Source organism: Cololabis saira, chromosome 19 (assembly GCF_033807715.1).
Source record: "Cololabis saira isolate AMF1-May2022 chromosome 19, fColSai1.1, whole genome shotgun sequence".
Lineage (NCBI taxonomy): Eukaryota > Metazoa > Chordata > Actinopteri > Beloniformes > Belonidae > Cololabis > Cololabis saira.
This window is the reverse complement of record NC_084605.1, coordinates 16273453-16293705: the sequence shown is the minus strand read 5'-3', so window position 1 is coordinate 16293705 and position 20253 is coordinate 16273453. Positions and strand designations below refer to the sequence as shown.

The following is a 20253-nucleotide window of genomic DNA, read 5'->3' as shown; positions in this document are numbered from 1 at the left end:
GTGACATTGGATATATATTTAATTTCATTTAATTTTTTATTTATTCCGATCATGTAAATATGCAAACAGAAAAAACAAAAAACAAACAAGTAAAATAACAAATAGACAATCATCAACTAAAGCATATTCCATAACCAGAAAGGAGCAGGAAGAAGAAAATCTTATTATACCTGCCCCTCCCTCAAAATAAAATTGAACAATAATAACAGATGATCTGAATTACAATTACTCAGATAACATCACAAAGAAAGGAAAACAAAAAAATCAAAGATAGATTGTCTGTCTCCATACGCATGTATTATAAATCTTAACTATTTCATCGATACGTTGCTATTTTTTTCTCTTAAATTTTTTTTTAAAACTGAAATATGTTTATACAGCCCTTTAAATCATGATGTAATGAATTCCATAACTTAATTCCAACAACAGAAACACTCATCTGCTTTAAAGTTGTTCGGGCAAGTAGATGTTTAAAATTAAATTTTCTTCGACTATCTTATAAATACAGTATATATATCAACCCGATGCACGGCGAGGTCTGAAAAAACTTGTGCAGTGCTTGCGAACTTGCGAGTGATTATGTACATTCACTGAGTGAATATTATGAAAGTAAAATATATATTTCTCGCTAGAAATGTAATCAAAACGCATTTTTATGCAGAAACTAACTCAAAATATTGATTTTTTTCACAAAAAAAATGAGAAATGTCCACCATGTTTTTTGGTGTCACGGCCAGAATCTTGAAAGTCACGTGACTTATCACGTGGCCGTGATAAGTAATGAGATCAAAATCCCGGTTCTATGAAAAGAAAAAAGATCATTTAAACATCTGTAACGCAGAAAGAGATGTTACTGCTGCTTTAGAAAGCGGATCTTATCCAGGGGGTCCGTCATTTCCACTAGTGGCCACCCAGGTATCTGCGCTCATCTGCATCTCGACTTGTTGCGCCTCCCTCTGAGAACTCGCTGACCGCCACCTCGCCCCCCCTCGCCCCCGCTCCCCAGCCAGGAGGCATGTGTGAAAAAATGTAACAATGTAACAATTCAAGGGCTATTATTGTAACATCTCTACATTTTTGCACTTTGGACCAACGTAGGCAGGGTACGTTTTTATGTGAGACTGGGTTGTATATACAGTATATACTGACTTTTTGCCTGAATGATAATACAGGCAGGCAACATTTAAATATTTTCTTACAAACCTCCCGAGATCAAATAAAAAACTATCTTATATCAGTGTAGTAAACATTCCTGTAAAGCTTAAATGATGGACAGTCCCAACTATGCACATGGCTACGGCAGTGATAATCCTATTCCCTTCTAAATAATTCCTTACAAGCACCATATGCATCTTTTGGTGTTTTAAAAGGATTGTCCATATTAGCAGAGGACAGATACTTGAGGCTGCAAAAGCAAAGTGGTTCTGCATCTGCCCACCCAAGGTAGCATGGCAATCCCACTTGTTACCTCACCAGGCAGCACCCATGCAAAAGTTTAGTCTGAAAATAGAAAATGGCTAATGCCCTCCCCCTGAGACCACGCTATGAGTAACCAACAGTACATAACAGCAGTTAACCCCATGCAGGCTTTGGAGAGAAAAAGTGAGGCATAGATGGAGCCAATGAGCATGTAGCCTGTTGCCTGGTAACTGCCGGCCTGCCTGAATCCGTCCGTCTCCATGCAGACACAAAGTGGAAAGGGGAGTTGGGGGGGGTGGGGTGGATGTAAGAGAGAGATAGAGAAGTGACAGCCAAGACGGAGGGGGGGCAAGAAAAGACAAAGCTGATCCTTCTCAGATGGCAGAACATTATCACCACGAGCGAGGAGAGGAAAGAAGAGCAACAGACAGAGGGAAAGGAAGACAAGGAACGAGAAGCTGTGAACGGATCGCTGCAAAATGGACAGAAACTGGAATTAAGGAAAAGAATAAATAAAGTAGAGAGGGAGGGAAATAAGAGAAGAATATAAAAAATGTAAAATGAAATAAAAGGACGGAAGAGAAAGCGAACATTCAAATATGATGAGAAGAGTGAGAATAAAGAAAAAGAATGAAAAAGCACAGCTTCTCTAAAGAGACTAAAAGAAAAAAGAAACTTGACAAGCAAAAGGAGAGAAGTATGGAGGAAAGGGTGGAGAGAAAGGGAGAAATGAAGGAAAACATAAGAGAAGGAGAAAGAAAGGCGGAAAGAGGTGCATGCTGGGTATTTAGTTCTGATGCTGCTGCATTGGTTGCCAGTGGAAACAGATTGGCTGCGTTTCACCTGTGGGGCCAAGTCAGTGGACCAAATGGCAGCAGCTCTGGAAACACAGTGAAGTGAAAGAGGACAGTAACTCATCCATACTCTCTCTGACACACAGCAGCAGCTCTTCACTTCTGTTCACCCAGATCTCCCCTCACACCGGGGTTTCATGACTCCACGCTTCAGTGTGAGCGGATCAAACCCGAGAAAGTAGTGCTGTCAATTCAATTCAATTCAATTTTATTTATATAGCGTCTATTACAACAGAAGTTGTCTCTAGGATCTTTCCAGAGACCAGAACAGGACCCAGAGGAATTATTACATAAACATAACATAAACAGTGGCAGGTAAAAACTAGTGGGAGAAAAACCTTAAGGCTTAAGCCAAACTGTGGCTTAAGGTTCCCTTTAGGAGGGAAGAAACCTGGACCAGGACCTGAATCATAAGGGGGGGCCCTCCTGCTGGAGGCCGTCAGAGTAGCAGCTCACTGAAACAGATCCACGGTCCCCCTCCCTGCAGAACCTCCGGGTGCTGATGTTACCCAGATCACACAAGAAGGAGAAAAGTCAGCAATAAACATGCTGGCTAAGCTCTCAAAATCATTAGAAACGGACGAGATTCAAAACTGCAACATCTTTGTATGTTAAAACAGCACCGAGGAGTTTTTCACGTCAGAAGTCTCCCCTCTCTTTTTCCAGGAATATTATGCTCTTTTATGGAGTGTAGTCTACGGTAGTTCTCAGCCTCCCATCCCTGCTACAGGACAACAAACACTCGCACTCTCCTCATCTCTTGTAGGGATTCACTAAGTCACACTTGGGCAGCGATAATCGCAGCTGCAGAGGCAGAAGAGGACGCAGAGGGAATCTTCTCAGATACAACATAAACGTGCCAACATCTCTGGGCTCGGAGGCTCGGATGAAAACCCGAGCTGTGCTCCCACCAATCAGCACCCTAGATCTAGTTTTGGAAAAAAAAAGGAAAACAAAAAGGGCATAGTGTACGGAAGAGTATTAGGGCCATGCAGGAGAAAAAATATTTAAGAGGGAAAGATTTTCTTTATTATGCACTTCGAGAAAAAAGTCGAAATGGCGAGAAAAAAGTCGAAATGGCGAGAATAATGTTGAAATACAATTTCGAGAAAAAAGTCGAAATGTCGAGATTAATGTTGAAATACAATTTCAAGAATAAAGTCGAAATTTGTTTTTGTTTGTTTTTTCTCAACATTTCAACTTTATGCACGAAATTTTGACTTTTTTCTCCACATTTTGACTTTTTTCTTGATAATTGTACTTCAACATTATTCTAGACATTTCAACTTTTTTCTCAACATTTCGACTTTTTTCTCGACATTTCGACTTTTTCCCGACATTTCGACTTTTTTCTCGAAATTGTATTTCAACATTAATATCGACATTTCGACTTTTTTCTCGACATTTCGACTTGTTTTTCTCAAAGTGCATAATGAAAAAAAAATCTTCTTCCTCTAAAATATTATTTTCATTTTTCTCCTGCCTGACCCTAATACTCTTCCGTACACAGCGTGCTGCAGACCAAAGATGAAAATGACCATCCAGGCCGTGATAAGTAATGAGATCAAAATCCCGGTTCTATGAAAAGAAAAAAAATCATTTAAACATCTGTAACGCAAAAAGAGATGTTACTGCTGCTTTAGAAAGCGGATCTTATCCAGGGGGTCCGTCATTTCCACTAGTGGCCAACCAGGTATCTGCGCTCATCTGCATCTCGACTTGTTGCGCCTCCCTCTGAGAACTCGCTGACCGCCACCTCGCCCCCCCTCGCCCCCGCTCCCCAGCCAGGAGGCATGTGTGCGCTCTGTATGACTGCAGTGCATGTGTGTGCGGGTGAAGAGCACGTGGGCGCTCTCTAACGCACTGCCGACAGCGGCCATGTGCGTGTTTTCTCTGCGGGGGCGTGAAATAACATCCACCGCTCAGGATGGGGCGCGAAAGCAAACACATGCACACAGGCACACACCTGTGCCGAGATGCTGGGGATCCAATCTTTTCTTTTTTAAACAATAACAGCTTTGTTTCAGCGATTGAGATTCACACTTCCATTGCAGGACCTTTTCTAGGCCCCGGGCGGTCTGGCAGTAAATGAATAAACCAGTTCTGGACTGCTTCATGAGCAGAATAGAGCCGTGTCCATGCTTCAATCACAACCTCGATTCGCACAAGGACAAACAAAAGCAGCAAACTAGGAGTTTAACTGTCACTGAGCGTTGGGAAGAAACCTTCTCTGATGAAATATGCATGGAGCATGTGAGAGGGCTGAGAGGACGCCGGCCAAAGCGAGAGCGCGCTCCGCCTTGAAGTAAGAGTTTCAAAGCAGAGCCGCACCACGCACAGCTTCTTCTCAGTGGCTAAAATAAATGTGCACGTTTGAAAAAGCCCACTGCTGTGGGCTGAATCTCCATCTGGCCGGTTCTGTTTGGAGGTGGACCCTCCTTTGCTTTGTGGTGTTCACATGTACAGGAATGACATCTTTCCTGCCCCCCCGGCCTCCTATGTGTTGTTTAAAAAGCATCTGTGTGTCAGCGGAGACGTTGAACTGGATCGCCTGCCTCTCAGCGGATCCCCAGCTCGATCTGCTGCTCTGACCACTTTTATCCAGCAGCTTTGGGAGCACTGCCGCTGCAGCTATTTTTGGAAAAGTGGTAGGAGGCTGTGGTCACACCTTTGTACAGGATGCAGGTAGAGCCATTTGAGATGGAGTTACTCATTCTCTTCCTGCCTTGTCTTTTTGGGGCTGAAGACAACATGTTTGCACATAGAAACATGTATTTCCTGTGGATGTTTCTATGTACACTTCATTCATGTGTTACTGTGTGTGTGTTTGCAGCTCAGTGAACGCAGGGAGGAATGAGAAATGCGGTGGCCATGGAGTCGTATCCATGGTACCGTCTCTATGGCAACAAAGCTTGGAAAGCTAGTCGCTTAATTGGCATCTCTGAGGCACTCTGGAGCTGCGATCCAGAATAGCAACCCATGACACAATGATGTTTCCTTCCCATGCCAGACAACAGTTGCGTCATTACAGAAGGCATGCCAATTAATAAACATAATTTCTTCTGTGTGTGTTGAAGATAGAGAGCCACAGCAGGGAAAACATGTTAAAAACCTTCGTGTGAAGTCAGTTGGAGGTACTCACAGTGTCCATTGTAGCTTCTGACTCTTGATTGAGTTGTAGAGCGCCTGAGGAGAGAGAACAAGAAAATCACTTTTTCAGAGGGATATGAGCAGATGTGCTCAGGATTGATCAGCCCGTGCAGGGCGCAGGTTTTCTGGGAAAGATGCACAGTAAAAAAGCCGGCTGCATGTAATAAACTGTACTGAGAGGAATATCGTCCCCTTTCACACCCAAACGGCCCTCAGCCCAGAGCTGAACTGAGTCGACATCAATCAGCTACTCAGCTGGGTGCCAGCGCCGCAGCCATAACCCGACACCTGGCCAGCCAATACACAAATGAGCAGATTAATCAGCCTATCAATAATGCATGCTCACGTCAACCATGGCACAAACTCCAGAGGCAAAGAATTCATCCACATATATCTTATACATACATAGATTATGTCTGATGAATGTGTTACTATGGCAGGTTAGATTCCTACATACAAATGACTTTAAAAACAAAAAGTCCAAACATCAGAAATAAATGAACTGCACAATGTATTATTTTATAAAATAGTTTTTAGGTACATTTTTTGTCTAATTTATTCCTAACTTGTGCATCGTTTTGTCGTTCTAATCTCTCAATATGTGTCATCGCTATTTTGTCATAGTAGACCATAAAACTCGGAAACAGTAGAAATATTGCATTAAAGGGGAGCATATTGTGTTGGGGGGGGGGCATTTATTAAAGAAAATGTTAAGTCCACACAGAAGTGTGTAAGAGGACAGGTTGCAGGTGCAGGCTTTTTCGACCTCCAAGGTGCTGTGGGAGCTTTTAAGCGATGGTATCCATTTTGGCAACATCTTTTGAAGATAGCCTTGCAGATTTTCACCTTCAGCACTCACAGGTAAGTTGACCAGTCTCACATTGTTGCTCCTGGGTCTGTCCTCCAACTAATACTACCGTAATTAATTTTCTTTTGAAGCTTGGTCAGCTCCGCGAGACAGGTGCTACTGTCTTTATTGCTTTGACGAGCGGTAGCTTGAATGCTATCCAACCGCTTGAACTTTTTGTGTTGAACTTTTCAGCATGCTCCTTCAATTTCTCATTCAAAGACTTGAGGATAGTGCCTTTCTCCGCCCGGTGTTTCTCAATCGGACTTAAAGCTTGCTCAAGTGAGTCTTTCAACATGGAGGCTACCGTTTCCTGCAAAGACTCCATCTCCGGCGCACATAATTAGCGCATAATTAGCGTAGCCACGACTTCCGGAGACTCGCTAACGTTAGCTTGTCTTCTGCTCGACAACTCCTGCTTCTTGGTCGATGCAGGCTCCTTGTTTTAGGTCATAACTTAAGACTAAACCTTTATATACATTAATTGAAAGAATTTAGGTGTATGGGTCCCAGTAAACACAAATAAAGGGGCTATATTAATAGCGCCCAGAACCGTGCAGCCATCTTGACTCGTGCCTCACGTGAACCCTCATGAGTGAGACAACGTAAAAATCTCAAGCCGTACAAAACTGTACCCCCATCTTACAACTGTCACTATAGCAACGTGAAAGTCACATTTCTCCCTTGTAGGCATACGCTGGTAAAAGAAACCCTCCTGTTTCTCACAACAGGATTCAGACTTCATGTGGTTTAAGCTGGAAGAGTGAAATATCTTGAAATTCTTGGACGACCACTCGATCGGTGTATGTCGCCACAAGCCTGACATTAAGCCTTTTTTAATGATTTTATACCACTTCAATGGATTTAAAATGAAACAATCAAGATGAGATCTAAGTGTAAACTCTACGGCACGGACGGATGGATTTCTGAAGCTTCTCCTCACACTTTGATTTGGGCGAATAATAACACAAAGTTAAAAGTCTTTGTTTGTCTGCAGGTACGATATTCTAATTTCTGAAGTTTTCCATCCATCCATTATCTATCCATCCATTATCTATACCCGCTTTATCCTCTTTATCCTCACGCGGGTCTGCTGGAGCCTATCCCAGCTCATTTCAGGTGAGAGGCAGGGGTTACAGACAGGACCTGGACAGGTCACCAGTCCATCGCAGTCCACACAAACCAGACACACTCACGCTCACACCTACGGGCAATTTAGAATCACCAATTAACCTAATATGCATGTTTTTGGACTGTGGGAGGAAGTGCCCGGAGAAAACCCACGCAAGCACGGGGAGAACATGCAAACTCCACACAGAAGGGCCCCTGCCGGGCCTGGGAGTTGAACCAGGGACCTTCTTGCTGTGAGGCAACAGTGCTAACCACTAAGCCACCGTGCTGCCTGCTGTTCGGAAGTTTTATTTGGGTTAAATTTTTCTCATCTTTAAACCCAACTCTGCTACTCATTTGCACCAATTACTATCATTTTTTGGGTAAGAGAAACTGCCCCTTTTCCTTTCATTGGCCACGGTTGCATGATGTTTTTTAATTCGGAATTAATTATTCCGAATTAAATAATTCCGAATTAAACTATTTTCCTTCGAGTTTACATGGAAATAGTAATCCCGAATTGAGGTTTACATGGAAAACACGTTTGATCGGCTTTATCCAATTCCGCTTAAGGTCTGGGGGTTGGGAAGGATTCTGATTGGATATGGGGGCGGACCAGAAGTTACGTCTACCGGAAATGACGTCTACTGGAAGAAAAACAAACTTAGCCGATACAACTTTGAAAAGCTCACAAGTTTTATGTTTCCTGCCATCTGTTCTTTTAATTATTTCAAGGTCCTCCAAGCTATTTATTAAATAAATCGTCTCTGCTCTTGACCACCGTTTACTGCGTGCTGCCATCTTGAAACTTTGTTTGGAAAACAAGCCCAGTGCGGAATATAAGCGTCATCGCGACAGACGGGCAAGGGAACGAGCAGCACAGAAAGACCAGAATTAATTTAAAGCGGAATGAGTGTATACATGATCGTGAAATGATTCTATTCGGATTTAAAATCGGAATAAACCAGCCACTTACTTCGGAATTAAGTTTAATTCGGAATGGCCATTTTCATTCGTAATTAAGTGTTTACATGGTAATTTTTACTCATTTTAAATCGGAATTAATTTTAATTCTGAATTAAAGAGCAATTAAATTTCCCATGTAAACGCACTGATTAGCAGATCAATGAACACATGAAGGAGAGCTGCAGAACAGGAGAGCTGAGAGGACGACGGAGGGTTTAATGAGGGGGCCAGTCAGCTGCTGCATCACGCGTGGGATGTCAGCGTCCTCCAGATTTCTGCTGACAGACGGGCATTCGGACGTCTCTCCTTCAACAGTCCCGCGTGACGCCGACTCGTGTCAGCTGGTGGATACAGCAGCCCTGTTTCACGGCTGGCCGGCTGCACAGGATCGGGAGGACAGAGCACAGCAGGAAGCCATCAAGAGCGTTCAAGATCGAGGCGGTCGAGGCGGTGATGGACACATGTGACAGATGAGAGCACGCTTTCAGGCCCTGCAGCTCCCGCTCCCTGAAGACCAACACCGCATGAATGTAGGAGAGCATCAGCTCCTCTTTGATGTGACTGCTGCTGATTATCACTGCTCTATTCCCCACATTTTCAGCCTATTATGACAAAAAATAATGTTCCTCTGCAACTTTTAGTCAAATTAAGTTTTTTTTTTTTTTTTGACTGAGTTTCTTTCAAACACTTCCCAAGCATCATGAATATTGATGAGCATCCAGCCTCGACCATTGCAGAGTCAGTCCTGTTTCATCCTCTCCACTGTAAGTTTTCTGCATTCACAGGACGTTTTAACCTGGATGCTGTCGTTCATTTTAATAATCATGACCACACAGAAATACAGATAAGCTTCCCGGGATGCACGAGTCGCTGGCTTCAAAGCAGAAAACAAACTGCTCCTGTAGCACAAACGTTGTGTCCATCAAATATTAAGTGTGACTCCGTAGTGCAGCTCGAGCGCAGGGATCTGTGTGCGGGAGAGTCCTGTGTGGAAAACTCATGTTCTTTGAAAATATCTGGAAAAAACTAACAAACTGATGTGTAAATCTTGGGTGCAGCTTAAGCAGTCATGCAGTCATCGTAGCACACTTTTGTGGCCATGAGGCAAAACCTCGTCATTACTCTCATCCAACCACAGCTGGGATGGACTCCAATGTTAATGACACCACATGTCAGGGATCATTCTTCATTGACAGATTAGCCGCCATTGGACTATCCAACACACCCCTGGACTGGTTTAAGTACTATCTCTCTGGCCGCATTCAGCAGGTTCAACTGAAAACATTTACATCACAACCTGTCCCCCTCTCCTCTGGTGTACCCCAAGGATCGGTGCTTGGACCCCTCCTTTTCATCATCTACCTCCTTCCCCTTAGCTGTATTTTCCGTAAATATAACATCCACTTACATTGCTATGCGGATGACACCCAGCTCTACCAGTCCATCAAATGCCACATTAAAACTAGGCTTGGGCGGTATCCAAATTTTGATACCGTCAAACTTCCTCCACATTTTACCCCGGTATACGGTATTACCGTGACTAATTAAAAATTATGACGTAAGCCTCAAGTGGTATTACCAAACTGTTGGCTTGAGCCTTCACCGTTCACAAACTGAATACCAAACACTATTACTGAACAATAACAACATAACATGCTTAATATTAACAACTTTTATTAACAACAAATGCAGCTTATAAAAAAAGTGTAAATACAACAGTCGCGCACAAATCAATTTGAGCGAGCCGGCGCTGTTATTTCAGCGCCGGCTCGCTCCTCTGAGGTGCCAACTTGAGCTGCCGCTGCAGCGGGTGGTTTTTGCAGGAGGGTTCCCAGAGATATCTTTTTCCGTGGGGGTTCGGGTTGTGCCTCTGTCTCTTGGATTCTGATGGCCACTGCTGCTGGTGCTTGCCCATCTAAGCTCACGATCTCAGCCTGTAATTCAGCCTTGATTTCAGCCAGTGCGTTCATCAGTCTCATATCCTCCGCGGTAACGAGGGTCGAGGAAAGTGCACTTTCTAATTAATTTGTGCACTGAATCAGATTCATACTTGGCCTCCAGCTTTTTTAGAATTGCAGTTTTTATTGACTTTGTTAGTTCGAGGTCGTTTTGTTTGACACCAAGTCACTCGGTGCGCGACCTCCCATCTTTCTCCCCCTCTCTCTCCCAGTGCGTCTCTCTCCCCTCCGCTGTCAGGTGATGACATCACGTTCATAAACTTTATGGAAAGTCTCAAAATGTAGGCTAAAACATATTCAACTATTTAAGTAAAACTGAAAATTCAACCACACATAAGTGCTACTGGACATAGAATCAATTTTAGGCATTAAACAGAGGTGGAAAAAGTACAAAAATATTGTACTTAAGTAAAAGTACAAATTTTCTGCTTGAAAATTACTTAAGTAAAAGTAAAAAGTACCCATTAAGAAAATTACTTAAGTAAAAGTATAAAAGTACTTCAACTTAAATATAATAAAGTACAAAAAGTACATGGGTTAAAATGTACTTAAGTACAAAAGTAAAAAGTACAAAGTACAAAGTACAAAGTACAAAATTCAAAGTACAAAATTATTTTCAAAAGGATTGCAAAGAAATGAAGAATCCAAGAATTTGCTTACAACTCTAAATAATGGTGATATTATTCTGACACCTTTAGTGTTTGTTTCCATTACCCCATTTTAATTTCTCCCTTTGCCGATCACTGCTGCTGTACCCCATTGGCCCCGCTGACAGGTCCACCCCCAGCCTGTAGTATGCAGTGACAACATTAAGCAACCCCAGCTGATAAAGGATGAGACTTTTGAACTTTTAAATGCCAAAACCACCTTAGAAGGGGTGGAATCAAAGAATGGTGCTCATGGACACGCGTCGGCTGCCGCTCAAGGCTGATTTATGGTTCCGCGTTACACCAACGTAACCTACGGCGAGCCTCTGCGTCGATTTAACGCGGAACCATAATTCAGGCTTCAGTCCTCCTCGGTACTCGACGCGACGGCGGTTCCTCCGGCCTTCCGGCCCGCCTCTGCGGCGCAACTCTCCCGGGAGCTGCGGCTCCTTCTCGGTATATTCACGCGCCCCCCTTCCTTCCCGTCCGCCTCATGGTTCCGCGTTAAATCGACGCACACCTTACGCCGTAGGCTACGGCGTAGAGTGTGCGTCGCCGCGTACCCTACGCTGTAGCTCTGCGCCGGTGTAACGCGGAACCATAAATCAGCCCCCGCTGTGCTGTTCTTTAATTTGTAGCGAGTAACGACGTGTCCAATTTTAAATGTAGCGGATTAAAAGTACGATTATTTCCTTGAAAATGTAACGAAGTAAAAGTAAAAGTACAGAAAAATGAAAGTATCAATAAAAGTACAAATTCTCAAAAATCTTACTTAAGTAAAATAACGAAGTACTTGTAGTTCGTTACTTTACACCACTGGCATTAAATGACTTTTATTTGATATTTAATTGTTATCTCTTATATAAGTCCATTGCATTTTTTCATGACGGTATTGAAAATGATACCGCTGCTATTTTTAGACACCGACAGTATACGGTATTACCGTAATACCGCCCAAGCCTACTTAAAACTCACCTTTTCAGACATGCATACTCACAATAATCTTGGGACTGGAATTACCTCACTATTGCACTTTACTGTTGTTTTATGTATTGTAGTTTGCTATGTTTTTAATTGATTGGCATGTTTTATTGATTGTTTTTATTGTCCTTTTGTACGGAGACCTTGAGTGTCCTGAAAGGTGCCTTTAAATAAAATGTATTATTATTATTATTATTATTATTATTATTATTATTATTATTATTATTATTATTATTATTATTATTATTATTATTATTATTATTATGGGCATGCCAAGTAGTGGCATGACCATATTGAAATCGTCCAGAATGGCCCAAAGCGCAATGTTGCTAACATTTTGCTGACAAGCTAAAGTCGCAAAAGTCCCACTGCGCACCAGCGGGTGTACAGCATAACCCCGCTCTGATATGAGAAATAAAAATGCCCAAAAAATAAAACACGCCCGAAAAACGAGGAAAAACATGAAAATGAAGGCGATATAATAGTATACAGAAAAGGTTTCCCTTTTCTTCTTATTTTGGACGCTTGTTGCGAGGCAACAGGTTATCGTTGAGACATCGTACAAATGTTCCCGGACTCGGCACGCTGTGGACTTCAACATATTCAAATTTCATGAAGCTGTGATTTAAGGAAATGTTATGTCAAAATCCATGCCAAATGGCCCCATTCATTCGGATGGGGCTTTTTACCAATGGTGAAAAAAAAACCTATCCGTTAATGTAGCCTGAACTGGAACGTGCACCCACACATAGCATACATCAACACATGTGGATCCATCTTGCCTCGAAAGGCAATACTTTTCTCAGCCAAAAGCGTTACCGTGGCAACGCTAGATGCCAAGAAGCAGAAAAAAAGGTTAAAATGCGGGACGCTTATTGCTCGGCCGAACTTTATCATAGCAACATCATTTAAATGTTTCCCGACTCGGTTAACTTCGAACCAAAACATCTTTCACCCTCATTATGCCAATTATTACAGTTTTGAGATATTCAACTTCCAATTAAAAAAAGAATGTCCATTTGACTTTGGACGCTTGTTGCTAGGCAACAGGGTATCGTAGGGACATGATTCAAATGTTTCAGAACTCGCCTCGCTGTGGACTACAACATATTCAAATTAAATGAAGCTGTGATTTACATAAATTTTAAGTCAAAATGCCTGCCAAATGGCCCCATCCCCAAAGGTTTATAAACAACCTTGAACTACTTCTTGGCCATTATTAATCACCCTAAACCACACAACCCTGAAGCAGAGGGTGTGGTTTATTAACAACCCTAAACCACACCCCCTGTGGGGAGCACAGGAATGACCACCCCGAACAGAACTACTACAGCCCCAAACCAAAGCAGCAAGAGGGGATGAATGTGCACTAGGGCATGCCCATATCAAAATTTCCTGAAATTTTCTAGTTATTATTATAATAATAATAATAATAATAATAATAATAATTATTATTATTATTATCATCATCATTCACCTGGCCAAATCATCATTTTACTTCCACATGTTGATGCGGCTCCCACAGTGGGGGGGTTAGAGAGCTTTGCACCTGCTCAGGGAACCACATCTACACGAGTCACTGGGATCCGTCGTCACTCAGCGGATTGATTTAACGCAGAGACACAGCTGGAAGGTGGCAGTAATATCTACCATCGGCACTGTGCACACAACGTTTCACTTCTAAACAGGCTGTTTCTGAAAAAACAAGCCCTGCGGTGTATCCTGTTAGCCCATTTAAGCTGCTCTGAGATGGTGTAAGCACACCGGCCAGAGCTTTCTCACTCTGATAGGATTCAAATCCTGATTTTATCACTTACCAACGGGTTTAACCCACTCTGCTGTCAGGATAGTTGGTTCTACACAGTGATTGTGCATGAACGCGTTCAAATGAACGCGTTCATTGAACATGTTCATTTCTGTGAGAACGTTGAACTGAACGCAACATATTTGCAAATAAAGAACTTGAAAGTGAACATGTTCATTCTGCAGATCACGAACTGGAATTTGAACTGTTCAGATTATGTGAGTTTCAGCTTCACTGTTTAGGTCCATTTATTACGGAATAATCCTCCTTCTCATTTCAGCAGCGGATGGCGCACATTTAAAATACTCAACGAGACGACAACTTCACACTACATTACCCACAATGCAGCGCACACTAGCATAACAACGGGCTCCAGCTCCATGGCAACGGCGGCCCGAGCCCGGTGCAGTCTTTATGAATGACACGTGAAGAGAGAGATGCAGAGAGAGAGATTGTATACAGCAGGGGTCTTCAAACCTGGTCCTCGGGACCCCCTGTCCTGCATGTTTTTCATGTTTCCTTGCATCATCACACCTGATTCTAATTAATGGCCGTCATCAGCTTGTCATCCAGGTCTGCACAAGTTTGTTAATGACACAGTCATTTTTATCAGGGTGAGCTGAAGCAGAGAAACATCTAAAACATGCAGGATAGGGGGTCCTGAGGACCAGGGTTGAAGACCCCTGGTATACAGTGAACAGTTTTAGGATAGGGTGGCGTTTCATTCGTACTTCTCACCTAAAAATATTGAAATGAACTGAATTTGAACTAGTTCAAAATGAAAGTGAAGTATGAATGTGAACTATTCATTTTTAAACTATGTGAACTGAACTTTGAACTAGTTCATGAGAAGTATGAACTTGCACAACACTGGCTCTACAAACTAGAATGATATATTTCTCTTTGTGTTGCTTTACTCTGACTGTAGCAGATTAATTGGACTGAACTTTAACCATGTAATTTTTCTAAAGTTGCCGCAGGGCTCGGTGACGAGGCTGCGTGGTGCTAACCCCACACGCTGGGAGGACACTCAAAAACGTATCATCCCACGTCAACTCCCCCCTACAGATGGCTCACAGTAAAATACATGTGGTTTACATTGAAAGATCAACTCAGATATGATCAAACTGCACTCTAACATTGTTAATTGTACAGTTTTATTTTGACATCGGTGTCCTGAGTTTTTCTGTTCTAGTAGTTTTAGTTTTCACAAAGTAACCGGTTCTAAGTGAGTTTGAGGATTCTTCTATTATTACTGACCTAAATCGGCGTGAGCTAATGGCAGATATTGCTCTTTTCCCTTGTGTTTAACCATGCATGCGTGTTTTCAGACATCAGGATATCTCACTTGAGTGATATACATGCAGCCCAGTTTAAGGCTCAGTTATGCTTCTGCGTCAAAATGACGCCGTGCCTACGGCGTGTGGTTTGGATCGACGCAGAGGACACGCCGTCACCTGCGCCGTCACTGACGTGCACCTCCCGAAAATTGTAACTACGCGTCGAGGAGACGCCGTCCACTCGCAGACCGAGAGGGCTGTGATTGGTTCGTTTGAAAGCGAAGCATTTCCGGTTTCCGGTTTGAATCAGTAGTGAACTTCCAGGGCTCTTTTCTTCATTTATGTGTGATTTTTTTTGTTTTTGTTTTTTGCACAATAGTTGTCCTTATTTCTTTGATTTACTGTGACCAGAAAAAGTCGGATAAACCATTCAGAAAAGATCGCTAACTAGTGGCCGCGGGGGGTACTGCACCGAGACCAAATGGAGAGACGGAGAAGTCAGAAGGGTTCAGCACGGCGTCACGGCTGCGGCGTGTGCTCTGCGTCGGTGTGACGCAGAACCATACCTCAGCCTTTATATGATAAATTATTCCTTTAAGTTTTGAAACACGTTAAAAACAGAAACTCTTCAAGTTCAAGTTTTTAACAACGGTGAGATTCTGTAAATGGAGGTAAAGTATCTATTGGTCAGTACGATCGGGGTGGAGGCTCCGGGAGACGGTAAGTAACGATTTCCAATACCTGCTTAATCAGCGTCACAAAGTGACAGAAGGTGGGAGCGTTGGTGGATCTGTTCCACCGAGTGTTTGTTGCTGCCGGTGGCGTCTGGCCCGGCAGCACCACTAACAGGTCATCAACAACTGGTACGCTGAGGAAAACTGACCCCGGGTCAGATTTAAGGATCACAAATTGCTAACCAGGGTTATGTTGGGTCAAACATCACAGTCAGGTGTTTTAGTGAGAAATAAAGTCGAAGGAAATTTCATCTCAGATGTTTTCTGGGATGAAATATTCTGTATTAGAAATTAATAAAGAAATGGAACAGATTTCAGTACCTTTCTCCTCTTCCTGGCCTGCGGGTGGTTCTGGCCGTCCTGAGCCTTGCCCAGCAGGTCTGGGAACACCAGGGGTTTGAGTGAGCGCGAGCGCGGGGTTCTGGGATAGCGGAACGGGTCCATCATCCGGAAGTCCCTCCCGTATCGCACGGTGCACAGTGAACGTGAACGCAGTCGTCCTGCTGAGTGCAGGCTGTTGACACCAATCATTGTCCGAGAGCACGGACTAGAAGGGGGGGGGGGCCCGTCTCAGGCCCACTGGACGCTCAAGCAGCCCCTGGTGAGTCAGTCAGTCCTTATTTGCAGAAACCTGAGCAGAGGGATGCTCTGGAGGGGTCCAGCCGAGGGTGGAGGAGGCTGGGGGAGGCTGGAGGAGGCTCCAGCTAAGACAGGGAGCAGGCGGTGATCCACAGAGGCCTCGGAGGGAGGCAACACATCATCAAGCTGCTGTCAGATAGGTAAACGGCATCAGCGGACCGGAATATCAGCAGGCATCAAACCCTTAGTCTCCCTTCTTGATGTCGCCACTCACAAGGCAACACTGGGGTGCACGTCTAATGCTGAATTATTTACAAGGCAGCCATGTATTATACATCCTGGGAGTGGGCGAGACTCTCTCTCCTGCAGGTGGTAATCAGTCCCAACTTTTCCCTCCGATTGAACAAGCGAGGAAAAACCAAACTGCAGCTCACGGCAACCTGGGTGCATAGATCCGCCTCCTTCCACAGACTCAACAGTCCGAATGCTTTCATAAAGGAAAGCAGGCTAACGCTCGCTCACAGATGGCAGAGGTGTGAATGGACAGCCAGCGTGGAGCAGATGGTGCCAAATGTGGCACTCAGGAGTGAAGGACACGTGAGGGTTTACGACGAGCTCTTCAGGATTATATAAATGTAAACACACAGTCAAAAAGACACAAGGGAGATGCAGAAGGGGCGGGAGGGATGGACAACCGCCCTCACACTTCCCAGCAGGAATTCCAGAGAGCGCCCTGATTTCCTCACAAGCTCGGAGATATAAACAAAATAGATTCAAGGTAGGAAAAGAGTTCTCAAAAGGCAGTAAAAGAGGAACGAAGCCTGATTGTTCCTGTTGCTTTGGCAGGAAAAATGGATCCCTCAGTTTAACAGTCAGTGCCGATTGTCAGATTATCTGCATCACTTCTTTCTGCTCTCCATCCTCCAGCAGAAGTCTGAATTCTCTTCCCCTCGTCCGTGATCTACTTCTCTCAGTCAGTGTCTTCGCTCACTCTCTCTGTTGGCTTTGGTCTCCTCACATCGCACGGTCGGCGGCTGTGGGTGTCTGAGGGGAAGAAGAGGAGAAAAGGCTGCCGTCCTCCTGCTGATGCCTCCCATCCCTTCCCTCATCCCGTTCTCTGTTGATTCTCTGCAAATTCTTGTTTTTGGAAGAAAACAATCCGATTCTCCCTTCCTTCCCGTCTCCCTGCGGCTGCCGTGGAGGAAGAGGAGCAGAGGAAGGAGAGCTGGTTGCCTGAGTCGCAGAGGAGAAGGAGCTGAAAGGGAGAGCGCTTTCCTTCCCTCTGCCTCCCGCTTTCTGGCTTCGTCAATGCGCAGCTCCCTCCCCCCCTCCCTGCTCCCTCTCCGTCGTCACCAGCAAATCACAGCCCCCCAGCCGCCTCCTCTGTGCTCTCTCTCTCTCTCTCACAAACACACAGGTGAGCTGATACATACAGACACTTCTTCTAAAATGTATTTGCACTTGTGATTGGTATGCAGCGGCGCTCGCCGCCGGCGGAAGACGCTGGCGGAGCAGGGACTCCAGGGAGCAGCCAGGACCAATCCTGCAACCCAGCTGGTCGTTAAAGGTTCAGAATTTTGGGATGAAGCATTTGTTTGGCTTCTTACTTGTTTGTGCGTAAAACACAAAAGAAAATCTGAAAACATCATAAAAGCGCCTCTGCCTCTATAATTCAAACTAGCTTCAAGTATCTGAACCCTTCAAATGTGGAGCTTCTTTAGTGTTTATTTTAGGGGTAATTTCACACCTGCAGGTTCATTCTGCAAACAGGTGTTTGTTTTCCTGAGACCCCTGAAGAAAGGCGGTCTCTGTTTGGGTGAACCATGACGCAGTCCTCTAAGTGAGGAAGCATCCGCCACATAAACAGTCACAAACGGCTAGAACTGCATGAATTAATTAAGACTGAGCTAAATCATGTGGTTCACGGTTCTGCATGATTAATGCGGAAACTTCCTGAAGTGTTTTGTTAAACCTTTGGGGAAAAGGTTCCTCTCCAACTGTCTCCAAGTGTTAGACACAGGACAACGAGATCCGTGAGGATGGCAGTCCGTCTGCACACGTTCTTCACCTCATGCACCAACTGGATGTAGAGTTATGGCGCTTTTCCACTAGCACCTATTCAGCCCGACACGCCTCGCCTCGGTTTTGCGCTTTTCCACTAGCGGTCTAACGTGCCGAGTAGATACTTTTCTGTAACTACTCTGTCGAGGTTCTAAGCGGCTGAGTCGGGCTGCATCTGACGTCATCGCAGCAAAGTCTGTTTCATGATCCAACTCTGAGGTGCAGATGTTCATAAACCTGGTGGCTGAGGAGAGAATTAAAAAAGGATCTAGACAGGCGATAAGGAACGACCAGATCTACCAGGCGCTCGGTCACTTCATAGCTGCTCGCTGCTCCCAGCTGACTTTTCAGCAACGCTGAGAAAAACCGTTGCCGCTTGAAGTTTCTTTCACTCTCATTTTTTAATTTGATATCGAACACAAGCCACAGACCCAGCAGCACATATATCAACTCCTCCAGGTTCTACATCTTTAGTGTTGTTGTCTTCTTCGTTTAGATCACACAATCAAATACGTCACAGCAGCTTCGCTCCAACCCTCCTACTTCTTCTCCAGGTGCTGGATTGTTATGGGAAAGAAACCAGGCGATGAGATGAATAGAGCCGAGTAGGAACTTGTGGAAAAGCGCCATTAAAAGCTCACGTTTCCTGGGGGGGCCGGGTCTGGGGGGGCCGGGTCCGGGGGGGCCGGCGTCCCCTGGCTGGGCGGTACGCGGGCGGGCGCGGCGCCGGGGTGGAATGTTTCTCAGGTGTCTATGTCTTAAGTCGTCAGTATGAATGGAGGAATGTTGGGCCATTTCCCCCTCTGCCTGGGGGCTCCGATGGCGCCGGGGGCGCTCATGGAGGTACAGTGGGGCCCTGGCCCCAGTCAACCTGGATGGCCGGCGGGGGAGCGTGGGCATCTTCCAGGGCCGGCTCTGCTGGCCCTGCCTCATGGCTTAGGCCTCCGTTCCCCCTCTTGCCCCCCCTACACGATTCACACGCACACAGGCGAAGGGGCGGGGGGGTCCGGGGCATGGGGGAAACTGTCCCGCGTGACCCGGTACTCCCCGCCCCATGGTTTTAATAACACCGTAGACACTGCACACTCAACATTTAATAAATACATTTAACAAGGATACTTAGCATCCGGGAGGGGGAGGTCATTGTCAATATGATACCCTGACCTCCCCCTCCCTGTTTTTATTGCACCCACGTTCCCTCGTCGGCCTGGGACGGGCGGGTCGAGGTGACTGAGCCTGGCGGGGCTCGCCGTGCAGCTTGGGATGCCTTCTGGCGGTGCTGGACCCCCCCGCGGAGGGGGAAATGGTGCGTGATTGTGCGTCCTTGTCGGTGAGAATGCGGTATAAAAGGGTCCTGCCATGGAGGATTTGGGCCTCCATCGGCAGGACAACAAAATTGAATAATTTATTAATATTATTACTATACAAAGATGGTTATTAATATTATTGGTATTATTATTATTATTATTATTATTAGTATATTATATTATTATTATTATAGGAATCGGATGGATGAATGGATGGATGAATGGGATGCCTGGGTATGGGGCCCTCCGTTGTCGGGCCCGAGCGGGTGTCGCCCTGTTGGGGGGTTCCCTCTCTCCGGGCCCGTCTCCGGTCCCCCCCGCTTCCTCTGCGGCGGGGCGCCCCTCTGATCCTGGAGGGCCGCTTTTGTGGGGGCGGGTGTGCCTGCCCGCGTTGGCGGCGGGGGCGGCTCTGTCTCTCAGGGAAGGCTGGGGGTCGTTGGCCTGGAGGGTGAGGGCCTCCTGGCCACATGTCCGGCCCGGGCCGGGTGGTGGGGCTCGTCTGGGTAGCGGTCCACCGCCGTGGGTTCCCTGGCTTCCTCTTCCCATGGTTGTGGGG

General features: G+C 45.1%; 1 protein-coding gene across 1 annotated transcript in view; it reads right to left on the bottom strand.

The window, feature by feature from the left end:
- Positions 1–20253, bottom strand: part of LOC133419557 (PH and SEC7 domain-containing protein 1-like) — a 117973-nt gene that overhangs the window by 20442 nt on the left and 77278 nt on the right. Inside the window, exon 11 of the mRNA XM_061708774.1 lies at positions 5416–5459. Coding sequence (XP_061564758.1) covers positions 5416–5459 — 44 coding nt within the window. The remainder of the gene's footprint in view (positions 1–5415; positions 5460–20253) is intronic.